This window comes from Leptodactylus fuscus, chromosome 1 (assembly GCF_031893055.1).
Source record: "Leptodactylus fuscus isolate aLepFus1 chromosome 1, aLepFus1.hap2, whole genome shotgun sequence".
In the NCBI taxonomy this organism is placed as follows: domain Eukaryota; kingdom Metazoa; phylum Chordata; class Amphibia; order Anura; family Leptodactylidae; genus Leptodactylus; species Leptodactylus fuscus.
The window spans coordinates 283,916,873-283,932,818 of NC_134265.1; the positions used below are offsets into that span (position 1 = coordinate 283,916,873).

The following is a 15,946-nucleotide window of genomic DNA, read 5'->3' on the forward strand; positions in this document are numbered from 1 at the left end:
GTTACTTCCTGTAGCTTTTAATCAGTTCCTGGATCCTGGATGAAGGGATTTTGGACCATTCCTCTTTACAAAACAATTCAAGTTCAGTTAAGTTTGATGGTCGCCGAGCATGGGCAGCCCGCTCTCAAATGATCTGAAAACAAAGATTGTTCAACATAGTTGTTCAGGGGAAGGATACAAAAAGTTGTCTCAGAGATTTAACCTGTCAGTTTCCACTGTGAGGACCATAGTAAGGAAATGGAAGACCACAGGGACAGTTCTTGTTAAGCCCAGAAGTGGCAGGCCAAGAAAAATATCAGAAAGGTAGAGAAGAAGAATGGTGAGAACAGCCAAGGACAATCCACAGACCACCTCCAAAGAGCTGCAGCATCATCTTGCTGCAGATGGTGTCACTGTGCATCGGTCAACAATACAGTGCACTTTGCATAAGGAGAAGCTGTATGTGAGAGTGATGAGAAAGAATCCGTTTCTGCAAACACGCCACAAACAGAGTCGCCTGAGGTATGCAAAAGCACATTTGGACAAGCCAGCTTCATTTTGGAAGAAGGTCCTGTGGACTGATGAAACAAAGAATGAGTTGTTTGGTCATACAAAAAGGTATTATGCATGGCGTCCAAAAAAACAGCATTCCAAGAAAAACACTTGCTACCCACTGTAAAATTTGGTGGAGGTTCCATCATGCTTTGTGGCTGTGTGGCCAATGCCGGCACCGGGAACCTTGTTAAAGTTGAGGGTCGCATGGATTCCACTCAGTATCAGCAGATTCTTGAGAATAATGTTCAAGAATCAGTGATGAAGTTGAAGTTACGCCGGGGATGGATATTTCAGCAAGACAATGATCCAAAACACCGCTCCAAATCGACTCAGGCATTCATGCAGAGGAACAATTACAATGTTCTGGAATGGCCATCCCAGTCCCCAGACCTGAATATCATTGAACATCTGTGGGATGATTTGAAGCGGGTTGTCCATGCTCGGCGACCATCAAACTTAACTGAACTTGAATTGTTTTGTAGAAAGAAATGGTCCAAAATACCTTCATCCAGGAACTGATTAAAAGCTACAGGAAGCGACTAGAGGCTGTTATCTTTGCCAAAGGAGGATCTACTAAATATTAATGTCACTTTTCTGTTGAGGTGCCCATACTTTTGCACCGGTCAAATTTTGGTTTAATGCATATTGCACATTTTCTGTTAGTACAATAAACCTCATTTCAATCCTGAAATATTACTGTGTCCATCAGTTATTAGATATATCAAACTGAAATGGCTGTTGCAAACACCAAAATATTTAGAACTAAAATTGATTAAGATTAATAGGGGTGCCAAACTTTTTCATAGGACTGTATCTGTTTACACCATGGTGAGTTTTATGACCTCATAAAAATGCTATTATAGCTGGCAAAATAACTTAACTTTGCTGTTCAAAGACATTTTACATGGGGTAATGGTTTGGTATAGAGATGAGTGAGTAGGTATTCGATCGAATAGTCGAATATTGAGGTGTACTCAAATCGAATTTTCGAATATTTCACTACTCGCTCATCTCTACTGTATACATTTTTTTTTTGCCTATGTTGTCCTAGTTCTGTCCCACCTCCCCTGCATAGTTATTGGTGTAAAAAAGCGCCAGGGAAGGTGTGAGGGGAATCAAATTTTTACTGCGTTTACCGCGTGGTATTCAACTGAGTACGAGTATTTCGAATACCGTAGTATTCGATCGAATACCTACTCAATCGAATACTACTCGCTCATCTCTAGTCAGGAACAGTCCTTTTTTCAATTGTCCACCAGCTTTAGACTGAGGGCACACATTATGGAAAAGCTGAAAATTTTTTTGCAGATTTTCTGTGGTTTTGGGGTCAAAACCCAGATTGGATTTAGGAGAGGGGAAAAGTATCTGTGATTTCTTTATATTTCCCATTCCTTCAAGGGCTCAAAAACACTCAGCAAAATCTGGTATAAAAAAGCAGCTTTTCTGCAACATGTGGCCTCAGCCTTAAGCATGTTGTGTTCTTAGCATTTGCTTTGGAAGTGTTTTGTTTTATCTTTGGTCCACAGCTCTTCTTCTGTTATCCCCTGACAATGCATGTAATACTGTGTATATGTAATATTTTACATAATTTGATCAATGGATTGGATTTGACATGCCACAGGCATTCTCTCTTTATGATGCATAATCCTACATTATGTTGTATGTCACAGAAATGATTTTAGGTAGCTGTCATGAATCAAATACCACATTTAATATCGCCTGTCATACTAATTGACATAGACGACGTCTGCTCCTGACATCCACACTGACAGATACGTTCATTTTAACATGACTGTGATTTCCTTGATGACCCTTATTGCAAGTCTGACAGAAAGCACCATAAGCAATAAAAAGAATTTCTGAGATGATGAAGAAATAAAGTCCCATTGGATATCCACGGCAGGATGACTGCACACACGTACATACAGGCTACAAATTATTCTGTTATTCTTGCTTTTCACGGAAGTTTCACCCATGAAGAATTGAACAGTAGTGTGAATAAGGTCTCAGAGAACTGATTTCATAGCAAGTACCAATTGATCAATCTGCAACCATTTACAAGGCCTTTGTACTCCACATACAGGTTGCATATTCTCACTAGAACATCTCCGGTTTACATGGGAAGCTGTGTTGCTAGAAATGATCGTTTTCAGTCTTCCATAAAAGATGTGGTCAGACGACATGCAAGCATTTGCTCATGAGTCACCAGACCACTCCCGGCTTACACCCAATCATCAGTCTATGAAAACAGGGCCCTAATCCAACTCATTGCCATCTTCATGGTAGAGATTAGTCTGTAGTCCTTGATAACTTATCCAGGTAAAGCAGGCCATACATTTCAGATAGCTTTCAGGTCAACCAGCCATCACACGTACAACCCCACAAATAAGACTGCTTGTCTGACAGGAAGAGGGGAGTATATTGCTCTCAGACTCCTCCGGAAATGACTTATCACTGGGAGAACAAAATGATCGGGCCAGTTGGATTTCATCCTTATCCTGACATTTGTGGCTGAGGCTACCATACATAGTTGATGCAGATTAGATCTAATGGAACTGATTTATTATGTCTTGTATGCCAGTTTTCTCATACCAGACGATGGAGAGACACAACCTTCTATCCAATCATCTATTCCGAGACACCCCTAAAGAATAAACAAGTCTAAGCGTATCTGTGGTAGTCACACACTGCATTCCTGGATTGTTGCTATGGATCAGGCTAGGGACATAAACGCAACAAATTCGGGCAACACGATGGCTTAGTGGTTAGCACTGCAGCCTTGCAACGCTGGAGTCCTGGGTTCGAAACCCGCCAGGAACAACATCTGCAAGGAGTTTATATGTTCTCCCTGTGTTTGCGTGCATTTCCTCCCATTCTACAAAGACATACTGATAGGAAAAAAAAAAAGTACATTGTGATCCCTACATAGGGCTCTCAATCTACATTAAAAAAAATAAACGCAACTAATTTTGCATAGATCAAAAGTATAAATTTAACAAATATACCCTTTTAGAGAAAAATGCCTTTTTTGTGCTTATCCAGCTTCTTTCCTGAGCATGCAACTTCAATGGATCAACATGTTGTCTCTTGTATCACAGATCTGTCACCACATCATAGCATCTGCAATATAGAGTAGCCATGGCACTGGTGCGAACATAACCACACCTAAAATGAACATGTGAGTCCATCTGTAAGCAATGAGCAGTATATGGTTCATACAGTCTTGGGTTCTGGATGCAAACATCAAAGGTTGTATTCACTGATAGAAAACACTGGCGAGGAATTTAAAGAAAATATATCAGAATAATGGAATTTTGTTAAATCATGAATGGTGTAATGCTGGGAGGAATCAAAAGGAGGCGCTCATAGTATAAAGACATATATAGGAATCAGACAGCATAACGTATTAAACCTGTCCAATGTAAGTAAGGTGAAATAATATATAATCTTTAGGCCTTAGAAAACTACAAATTCCAGAGTCACATTGTACACGCTGAACTAGGGACCATTTTTGCTAATAAACTTCTCTTCTTTTTTTTTTTTTTTTTTTTTTTTTTTTATTTGGTTTGGTTTGAAACAATGGTTTCTCTCTCTAAAGAACATGAGGTGGAGACAAGAACATGTCATGTGTGCATTGTATACTGCACAGGAAAGCTGTCCTTCAGGTTAAGACGTATCACATGATCAACAAAAAAAAACCCATTTCTGATTAGAAAATAAATATATTTCATGTACACATATGTGATATTATGTCACATTTTATAACAAAGCTAGACAAACTAAAAAATAAATGTCTCTTGGAGGTGAGGGCATATGACTTGGGAATTTGGTAGTCCAATTCATCACAGGAATTTGATGGTGAACGCCGAATACAAAGGAGAAATCCACAAGCTGCTGTATTCAGTTTTTAGATGAAATATTTTTGAGGTTAAATTAAGGTAACAATTTTTCTTCTAGTATTGTCTTTACAAGAACTGGATCTGACCGCCCTTTAGTCGTCTTCTGAACTAAGCCAATAAGTTTATGCATAACTTTAAGGTTTCCTTGTTGTACGGCAGACACCTATGAAGAAACAAAAAAAAAAAAAAGTAATGCCATGTGAACTAAGGCTTATGGAATAGCTCCTACAATTTTAGGATGTTTTCTATATCTACTGTCTGGCTTGTAAAAAAAACCCCAGATAAATTAAAAGTTTTGGTACTCATTAAAATGAAAAAAAAAAACCAAACAAAAACCCACAAATGAAGTAAAGCACCCACAAAAAACATTAGTCACCTTTCTAATCGCTGCCGTAATCTGTTATGTTAAATTAGACGTGTAACATATGAAAAGTAATGCTAATAGATTCCTAACAGTTTACTAAATAATAAATTATACCAAACTTATCTCTACAAACCAAATAATTCTAATAAAAATCTTTCACAAACAATGTTGCAAAATTAGGTAAAATCATAACTTTTCACACTGCGTTTGTTATAAAAAAAATAAAATATTACATATAGTTATATATTTATTTTATTACATACATTTATTTATACATACACACACAACTGAGATATGTTCCCATTGTATATATTGAACATATCTTTAGTCTTCTGTCAACCTGACATACTGTATGCCAAATGTTCTCTCATAGAATGTTGAAAAAGCAAATGAGCTACTTAAATAAACAGACCATTAGTAACACTGCAATACCTCTGTTTTGTGTCCATCTATAATCTTCTGGCAGATTTCCTCGAGCTGTGCCCTGTCAATGATGAGCCCTAGATTCTTCTCTTTTATTATTTCTGTTGGGGTCTTCCCTTCCCCATTGCAGAGGTCCTGGAACACCTGGAGTTCACCACAAAGAAACAAGCTTCAGATTTGTTATAGATACAGTATATTTTCTACACTTTCCCTGACCGACCCTTATTTTCTTTCAATAGTGATATCACAGGCTTCCCACTTTGTGGAATTACTAATGCATAATCTAACATTTGTCTTTATACCGTACCCCAACCATCCAGAAGCCACGATCGCTATTGATCATAGTATCTGAGGGGCTAAGCTGCCGGATTCTGGGCATTTTCCGACATCTGCAGCTTAGTCCACAGTCCCGGCTATATAATACAGCTGGAATCCATAAGTCATGTAGCAGGCCCAGCTCTGTACTATTACAGCACTGAATGTCAATCTGGTTGTTCAGTTTCAAACAAATATTGAATGAGAAATGTTATTGTTTGTATTACTAAAAGTTCTACAATTTTCCAATATATTTCCTGTATCAACTTCTTGCGGTATTCTAAATCACTGCTGCTTGTTATCATTCTGCTTACTTCCCATGAATAAAAATCACTCCATGGTCATGTGGTGAACAGGCAGAGGTCTGAATAGCGTGTCTGTAAGGGCGGGTTCACACCTGCGCTCGGTCTCCAGTTTAACCATTTTGGCCGGTTTCCGTCTTCTGCCCCGCGAAACTGGACAGGCGACGGAAACCCGGCAGTCAGCTTTCAAACCCATTCAGTTGAATGGGTTTGCAAAGTGAACACCCGTATGCGTCTTCTGCCTGTCTGTGGGGAAACAGTTTTTTTTTTTAACCGGACACAAAGTCCTGCATGTCTGACTAAAAAAAAATAAAATGGTTTCCCCACAGTAGGGCAGAAGACACACATGGGAGGTCACTTTGCAAACCCATTCAAGCAAGTGGGTTTGAAAGCTGACTGCTAGGTTTCCATCTCCTGTCCAGTTTCGCAGGGCAGAAGACGCAAACCATCCGGATTGGCTAAATCGGAGACCGGGCGCAGATGTGAACCTGCCCTAACATGCTGTACACCTGTGTGTCCTCACATGCTCATGGAATTCATTTTATCAACTGGAAAGAAGTGTGAATAAATTAGCGCTAGCAAGCAAAGATCTAGAAAACCAAGAGATAGCAATTGTATAACTTTTCATCATACAAACAATAACGTGTCAGAAACTGGATAACTCCTTTCAGTATATGCTCAGCATGAAGAAATAGTATGATTCTGAGTGGGAAGGGTGTTAGGATCACATCCTCCATCTTGTATTTTGTCAGCCATCTTGTCCCTATCAAAGATAAGTAGCTTTGTCTCAAAAAGGAATTCGTTAGACTAATTAACACAGAGACGCTATGGGCTGTGCACTATTGAGACTTTAAACAAAAGACCAAAGAAGAGAAACCCTTCTTTAGGTGATAAGGAAATAGAATGGTAACACTAATTGTCTCCAAGGAGAATGTGAACACAAGATGTCTATTGAAATGTTAGCCCCGAGACTAGCACCGAGCCTTGAGATATACATCTAGAATGACTGTGAGGTATATTGCATTAGGCCTCAACCAATCATGTCAGGCCAACTATGTCCCAATCTGCTCTTGTCTGTATTGTATTTAAACTACCTTTTCCTACCATTAAAATCAAAATACTCATAAAACTTACTTGATACACTACCAGCTGTGTGTGTGTGTGACTTCTCCAGGCCTGATATTTAATTTGGAACTCTGCAACATACTCTATTATGAGGACCCCTTGATGTCCCTAACAAGGGGTTAAGTTTACCATGGGTCTTGGGTTGTGTAAAGATTGTGGGCCATCATACTAAAATTTTAAATGATCTTGCACAAATGCTATACTGTAAAAGAACCAAATTTACTGCATAGAAACAGCACAAGAACCAGGTTCATTACACAGATACGACACTAAAGCCAAAGTTACTGAATAGATACAATTACAGAACCAAGCTTGTTAAATAGATACAATACAAGAACTAAGCTTACTAAATAAATACAATAACAGAGCCAAGCATATCGGTATTATACAAGAACCAAAACTTACCACATCGATATGGTACTGGTGCCCATATTTAAGCAATAAAAAAGTGGTACTGTAAAGGCAAGAGAAGGGGTGCCATGCAGTGCCCATAAATACGGGATGAACATTTGCAATATGTAGTGCACATATATAGAGGGTTAAATATGTGGTAATGTGCAATGCTTATATAAACAGGATCAGTGAAAAGATTATATAAAATAATATACTTCACTATCTGGTTCTAATTAGTAAAAATAAATATAGGCCATACATTAGCCATTACTGCTTTACACCAACAAGACACATCTACTATTGTAGATATAATAATACACCAGGGAGAAAGTGAACGCATCTCTACTTTTTTTCATTTTTTCAGTACTCCTTCTACCATGGCCATTTTTACAACATAGATGAAAAAAGCAAATTAGAAGATAAAAAAATGAAATGGCTTTCATTAAGCTATTGGATTCGTGGTAAAAAAGACCTTAAATCATATGTGTCATGAGAAAATGGCACATTATGGAAATCAAGTTTTTATGTTAAACATTTTTTTTACTATTTTGTGATAATTTTATTTTTTTTACATTTTCCATTGTTATTATCTATATTTAAAAAGAAAAAAATCTAAAAATTCTACAGTCACACCTGTGACTACCGAGCCTAAAATAGATTGTCAGCTCCTGTTTCCTGGCCAAAGTGACAACAGTCTGGAGCAGACCCTACTATTACTAGGCCTACTCTGTGACCTGTGTAGAGAGGACAGTAGATAAGCAGTGAATCACCTTTTGTGACTCATCCACATATACACAAAGGCTGCGAACCTCAGTGTTCTAATAAGTGATGTGGATGCACAAAGAAATCACAGTCTGCTATACAAATCCCCCATATTTTGCAATGCATTAGCATTGTAATGCTTTACATTAGTGATCAGACCTTCCGGGGTTCAAGACATACCATATTTTTCGGACTATAAGACGCACTTTTTTTCCCCAAAATTTTTGGGGAAAAGAAGGGTGCGTCTTATAGTCTGAATGTGCCTGCCCTGGCACCCGCCGTAATAGAGAGGCGAATGCCGGCAAGTGATAGACGCCGGGGCCTGAGACATCGCTGCGATCCTCTGCCCTGAATGAAGCCAGCAGCGGGAGGAGTGATGCTATTCCGCTCCTCCGTCCCCCCGCTGCTGGCTTCAGGCAGGGCAGAGGAGCGATGTCTCAGGCCCCGGCGTCTATCCCTCCCCGGCATCCGCCTCTCTAGTACAGCGGATGCCGGGTCTGCAGTCTGTCAGCGGCCTCTTCTCCCCCGGGGCCGGTCCCCACCGGCCCCGTACCTGTAGAGTTGCAGGCCGGCTCCTGCGCGGCGATATCGCAGGAGCCGACCTGTTCGGGTGACAGCCAGGAGCCTAATGAGGCTCCCAGGCCTGTCACTGCTGTATTAGTATTGCGGCTGGTCTCTATGACCAGCCGTAATACTAATAGACAGAATGTCCCATAGACGGCAATACACTTGTATTGCCGTCTATGGGACTTGCGATCAAGTGACCGCAGGTTCAAGCCCCCGGGGGGGAATAAAATAGTAAAAAAAAAAAAAACCTTTAAAAATATATAATAAAAATATGAAAAATAAAAGTTCTAAATCACCTCCTGTCCCTAGAATATATATATAAAAGTAGAAAATCATATATAATAAACCACCGGGTTTTTTTTTTCAATACAAGGTGATCTAAGCAATAGATATTCCCCAAAATGGTATAACTAAAAAGTACTTCTGGCCCCGCAAAAAAACCCACTCTATACATCCCCGTACAGCTGCAGGGTCACCTGTCAATGTGGCCTTGCAGCTGTTGCAAAACTACAACTCCCATATATTAAATATTTTACCATTTTTTGCTTCAAATTTTTTTTCCCCTATTTTCCTCCTCTAAAACCTAGGTGCGTCTTATAGTCCGAAAAATACGGTAAATGCAATAAGTGAATTAAAAAAAAATATATATTAAAAATTAAAATTGCCCTCTTTCTCTAGAACACATATAAAAGTACTTAAATACTGTGGAACACAAACACATTAGGTATCCCTGTGTCCAAAAACGACCGATCTGCAAACCTATAAAAATATTTTTCCCATACAGTGAACGCTGTAGAGGGTAAAAAAACAAACAAACCTGTGTTGAACCGCCATTTTTTGGTCAGGACAGTTTTGCCTCTGTTAACAATCAGAATGCAAATAGATAATAATTTGAATAAAAATTGATCAAAGCAATAGACATTCCTCAAAATGGCATAACAAAAGTACACCTAGTCGCACAAAAAAAGATGCTCTACAAATCCCCATATATGGAAATATAAAAGTTACGGGTGTCAGAATATGGCAACTTTAAGGCTCAGATTTTTGGTCAGGAATCCGCCTCAAAATCAGCCTCCAAAAAAAGACTCCCGGGCCTTGAAAGCTTGCAATCTGTCATCATTTTAGTTAGCCATTAAGAAAGGTATCAACTACTGAGGACTCTCAATCTTTTATATTTCATATCCACTGGCTAATACAGTACAAAGATATTATTCCTTATCCCAGTACATTGTTCTTCATAATGGTACCATTTACTATTCTGTACAATTTGTCCGGCAAACATTAAGCCCTCATATGGCAATAGTACTAACCACTGTGACACCGTGCTGCAATAAATGGCTGTTCCTCAGAACATGAACGTGATCATGTGATCTTTGGGACTGGAATAAGGAATGTGAGTGGCAATTAGAGATGAGCGAACACTGTTTGGATCAGCCGTTCCGAACAGCATGCTCCCATAGAAATGAATGGAAGCACCTGGCATGTACACTTTGCCGGCGGCCGGTCGCCGTGCCAGGTGCTTCCATTCATTTCTATGGGAGCGTGCTGTTCGGAACGGCTGCTCCGAACAGTGTTCGCTCATCTCTAGTGGCAATCTTTCGCCTCCACTTATACGCATACAAAAAATTCTACAGTTTAACAAGACTAAAAAATGGCTTTCTTTTCTAATATTCACCTGCAATATGACATCTTGGATCTAACTGGTTGCTTTTGACAAAACAGTTTTTTTTTAAAATTAAATTTGCTTTAATACATGACCATTAGTGTGTACACCGATCCATGGAAACACAGACACATCAGTCACAACAGAAGGAGATCACACAATCTTACAGCTTAACCGTTCTCGACATGAATAGATAAACTTCGTACAGATCAAAAAGATTTCTCATGGACTACGCCATATTTTATTTTGAACTGGTATATTTAGTTCTATTACTAAACAAGGCGCTGATGTCACAGAAGAACAAGGGGGATTTTCTGCCATTTCCTTTAAGTTAAATGTGGGTGGGGAGTGGAATGTAGTTGGAACACGTCCTCCGGTATTTTTATGGCTAGTATTAATAGCCATGTATTATGTTCTGAACATCATAATTCCATGCGCTCATCATCCTTCAAGCCACCCCTGGAGTTTAAGGCACATTGAAATAAGAATAGACCTGTTACAACCAGTCATTAGCGCATTCCTTGATGGACAAGCTCTTGTTTAATCACTTCTAAACTACAACGTCACCCTTATGTATTTCTTGCCAAGTGCAACACTTTTTTTTTTTTTAAACAGATAGATGAGAAATGTGCTAAACCTATTTTTTTTAATTGAAACCACATAAAAATATTCTAGTCTTTTGGAGAATTGTATTAGCAACAAAGTCTATGTTAGGAAAAGCCCCACGTTGCGGAAACGCAGCTTTTTTGTTGCAGATTTTGCTGTGGTTTTTTGAGCCAAAGCCAAGAATGGCTTCAAAATGAATGGAAAATATATAAAAAGCTCTTACACTTTTCTCTTCTGCTCAATCCACTCCTGGTTTTGGCTCCAAAAAACGCAGCAAAATCTGCAACAAAAAAGGCTTTGTTTCCACAATGTGGGGCCTTAGCCTTAGAATCACTTCCTGACTGGTTCTGATCATGTGCCATTCATTGTGCACATGACTTTGGTTGTTAGCTACACCCATCATGAACGTGATGTTGTTATTGATGAAAGCAGCATTTGTCTAAACTTTATTGACTGCCAGAGCAGCCAGGAGGAGGTGGGAGCTGGTCCTGATCACCAGACAAGCCAGCACCTGCTTCACACATCTAGATGATCACAGCAGTGATCAGAGGTAGCAGCAGGTAGACAAACTTTATATTTATTTATTTTTATTTTAACTATTCAAGCCTCTCCCCTGGCATCACAATAGATCTAAGGGAAGAGTGAAGGAGATGAGTAACATGTGCAATAGCTCTGAATGCTTGATCAGCATCATGAAGAATCCTGCTCAGGTCCTGTTCACATCATGCATTATTGCCCAAAAACCTGGAAAACTGCATGCGTATGTGAACAATGTATGTAGTTTCCTATCTCTCTCTCAGATTGTTATATATATATATATATATATATATATATATATATTTAGAGAGGGTGAGTGAGAAAGAAATATACATGAGTACCGAGCAAATGAACATATCACTGTAGCCCTTCATTCTTAGTATTAGTGAGGGGCCTACAGGTTGCACCCCCACTGATACTAACGTGATAGCACCTCACTGCACAATTCCCTCACTTTATAAAATGGGAGTACATTATACAGTACTTTCCACGACATACTACAAAAGTTTTGCATGCAGGTTAAAATCCTTCCAAGGTTGTTGGCACAGAAACAATTGATCAATGCTGAACAATTGAGTAAAATTGCTGATGCTGTACCTCCTTGGCATTGTGTTAACACACACCTAAACGCTGCAAACCAGCAAACTGACACAACATCCCCTTATACAGAGGTGGTCACACTTACTGATGATCAATTACACCTGGCTGCTACTTATCTTCTTAATTCCTGAAGAAGTGAGGTAGGGTTTACACAACTTTTTTTTTTGTTGAACTGCATTTTTTAATTTTACTATGTATTTCACCTGTATGTTAACAACTAGGTTTTCATTTTAGTGGCTGCTACCATACAGGTGAAATACATAATAACTTGTGCTAAATGTTACTGCAATTAAAAACCATATGCAGTTCTTCACTAAAAAAATTGCCTTAATATGTCAATCACAGTTTACTTAATTTTCACAAACTGTTTCTACATTTTGACCTACTTTTTGTAGGAAGATCAGCCTTGCCATTGACTGTCACAATAGGGGTCGGTTTTCACCTATACCTGAGTTCTCAAAGCATCTATGTACCAGCTATTGTATAGTGAAAAATGTACAACTAAAAAGAATGAGTTCTTTTGTGGCCTTATAGGGGATTTATTATGTAACACAATTATATAGAATTTAAGTTAAAAAAAATACAATTAAAGGAGAAAAGCACTGCCCACACCAATGCAAACTATCACCATAGTTTCCCATTTACCCAAAACTATGCATACTATATATCAGAATGACCATAACACTATAGGGAAGGTACATTAGAAACCCAGAAATGAAGGTTATTAGTACAGAAACAGAGTATTCCTATTTTCAGTCAGAAGAATGTTCTTCATGATCATTACAGAAATAGTTTTAACAAAATGCTGCAGGGAGCAAAGTTGTTAATGTCTTGCAAAGATTCTCCTTTTCTAGTCACAGATTGGTAAAAAGGCTTTACCAAGGGGGAAGGGCTTAACGAGTCATTATCTAACTGCAGTCAGGGCACAATAGGGAGGCTCCTGTAGTGTGTGTATATATATTATATAAACATGTGGATAAAATTGTTGGTACCCCTCGTTTAATGAAAGAAAAACCCACAATGGTCACAGGAATAACGTGAATCTGACAAAAGTAATAGTAGTAAAACTACAGGTTGACAAGCAACACAGTTTCTGGGAGAATGTCCTATGGACAGATGAGACGAAATCAACCTTTTTAGCAAGGCACATAAGTTCTATGTTCACAAATGGAAAAATGAAGCATATCTTGAAAAGAACACTGTCCCTACTGTGAGACATGGAGGCGGCTCTGTTATGTTCTCAGGCTGCTTTGCTGCATCTGGCACAGGGTGTCTTGTATCTGTGCAGGGTACAATGAAATCTAAAGACTATCAAGGGATTCTAGACAAAAATGTGCTGCCCAGTGTCAGAAAGCTTGGTCTCAGTCGCAGGTCATGGGTCTTGCAACAGGATAATGACCGAAAACACACAGCTAAAAACACCCAAGAATGGCTAAGAGGAAAACATTGGACTATTCTGAAGTGGCCTTCTATGAGCCCTGACCTAAATCCTATTGAGCATTTTTGGAAGCAGCTGAAACATGCCGTCTGGAAAAGGCACCCTTCAAACCCGAGACCACTGCAGCAGTTTCCTCATGAGGAGTGGGCCAAAATACCTGTTGAGAGGTGCAGAAGTCTCAATGACAGTTACAGGAATAGTTTGATTGCAGTGATTGCCTCAAAAGGTTGTGCAACAAAATATTAAGTTATAGGTACCATCATTTCTATCCAGGCCTGTTTCATGAGTTTTATTTTTATTTTTTTAAATTCCATTGAAGCGAAAAGCAATTTCTGACTTTAATTTGTTCATTTCCATGGAATTTTTATTTATTATTAATTATGTCAGACTCACGTTATTTCTGTGACCATTGTGAGTTTTTCTTTCATTAAAGAGGACCTTTCATCAGATTGGGCACAGGCAGTTCTATATACTGCTGGAAAGCTGACAGTGCACTGAATTCAGCGCAGTGTCGGCTTTCCCGATCTGTGCCCGGTGTAAAGCGCTATCGGTCCCGGTACTGTAGGGCTTTACAGTCAGAAGGGCGTTTCTGACACTTATCCAGGGACGCCCTTCTGCCTAGCAGCGCCTATCGCGCTGTACTGTGGAGCGGGGAGGAACGCCCCCTCCCTCTGCTCACACAGCTCATCCATAGGCGAGTATTATCAGGAGCGGGAGGGGGGAGTTCCTCCCTGCTCCACAGTACAGCGCGATAGGCGCTGCTGGGCAGAAGGGCGTCCCTGGCTAAGTGTCAGAAATGCCCTTCTGACACTAAAGCGCTACGGTACCAGGACCGATAGTGCTTTACCCGGGGCACAAATCGGGAAAGCCAACAGCGTGCTGAATTCAGTGCACTGTCAGCTTTCCAGCAGTATATAGAACTGCCTGTGCCCAATCTGATGAAAGGTCCTCTTTAAACAACGGGTACCAACAATTTTGTCCGTGTTTGTATATATATGTATGTATATATCCTATTAATATTATAAATGTGAAATGTTTGTGAGTTTGTGACTTTGAATGTTCGGATGTTTGGCGGTCAATCACGCAAAAACCGCTCCACCGATTTGGCTGAAATTTTCCACAAACATAGTCACTACACTCGATTGCGCAATAGGCTACTTTTTGTCACAATAGCGCACATACGTTTTTCCCAGGACCCCCACAAAATCCAAACTCACATCACTATCTCTGCAATCTCACACACTTTGGACCATAGCAAGCCACAAAATTCATATTACCCCCTACAGCAGAGGTCAGCAACCCCTGGCACACATGCCAAGAGTGGCACTCCTGCCATATTTCACTGGCACGCCAGCAGCACAGGACCTGCAAGAGTTAATTGAAGTCTCTGCTAGAGCTGAGGCATAAGGACACTCCCCTTTGAGAGGGGTGCAGGAAACCCAGGGGGTGGAGCTTAATCGCTCAAGTCTCTGCCTGCTATAGTGATAGCTCCTGCCAAAGCTGCTAGTAAACTGAAAGTAAGAAGCACACAGCTCCCTTCCTTTACTTCCTATTCTCATTAATGTCAGGCATTTGGGGTTATTAGTTTAGTGTTATTAACTCCATGTGCCTCACATTAATAGGAATAAACCCCATCTTGTCCCTCATATTAACCCCTGTGTGCCCCATATAAAGGTAACTAACAGGCTCGGACTGGCCCACCGGTGTACCGGGGAATCCCCCGGTGGGCCCCCGAGCCCTGACTTAAAGTTTTGATTTTTACCAATGCAGATGCATTGGTCGGGGCCCGATCGGGATGGCCAGGGGCCCCAACCGGGCACCTGGCCAATGCATCTGCCTCCACACACAGGGGCCCCCATTAGCTAATGCTGAAGAAGTACACATCGGAGGACAACGTGTCTTTCTTCAGCATCAGCTAACGGCCTCTCCCTTCACTTACCTGCAGCTGCTGTGCTGCTCTCCAGTGAGATCTCCTGTACTGCACGCACGCACTTCCTCCCCCTCCCCCTCACACTGAGTCCTCTTACATCGCAGCGTGTGGGGAGGACAGGAGCCGACTGCTGAGTTCACTACTGCTGGAATAGGTGAGTAAACTCTTTTTGTAAAATCTGTATGTTTAATATGTATATATGTACATTTGTGTAAAGTATGTGACTTGTATACTGTGTGAGTACTGTATGTTTGTATACAGGTATGTGTGAGTATATACTGTATGCTATAATAATGTGTATGTATATATGTGTGTGTGTGTGTGTGTGTGTGTATATATAGTATTCATACAAGTATATATATGACTTATATGGTATATGAATGTATATAAATGTATATGTGCTATAGTATTGTATGTGTATATTGTATTGTATATGTGTGAGTATATATGGTATATGTATAAGGCCTGGTTCACATCTGCGTTCGGTG

The 15,946-nt window shown here is 39.9% G+C and overlaps 1 protein-coding gene across 1 annotated transcript in view; it reads right to left on the minus strand.

The window, feature by feature from the left end:
• Positions 1-4,219: 4,219 nt before the first annotated feature.
• GATB (glutamyl-tRNA amidotransferase subunit B) overlaps positions 4,220-15,946 on the minus strand; it is an 84,178-nt gene continuing 72,451 nt past the window's right edge. Inside the window, exons 12-13 of the mRNA XM_075257511.1 lie at positions 5,230-5,364; positions 4,220-4,596 (exon numbers count right to left, since the gene is read on the minus strand). Of these exons, the coding sequence (XP_075113612.1) occupies positions 4,468-4,596; positions 5,230-5,364 (264 nt within the window). The 3' untranslated portion in view covers positions 4,220-4,467. The remainder of the gene's footprint in view (positions 4,597-5,229; positions 5,365-15,946) is intronic.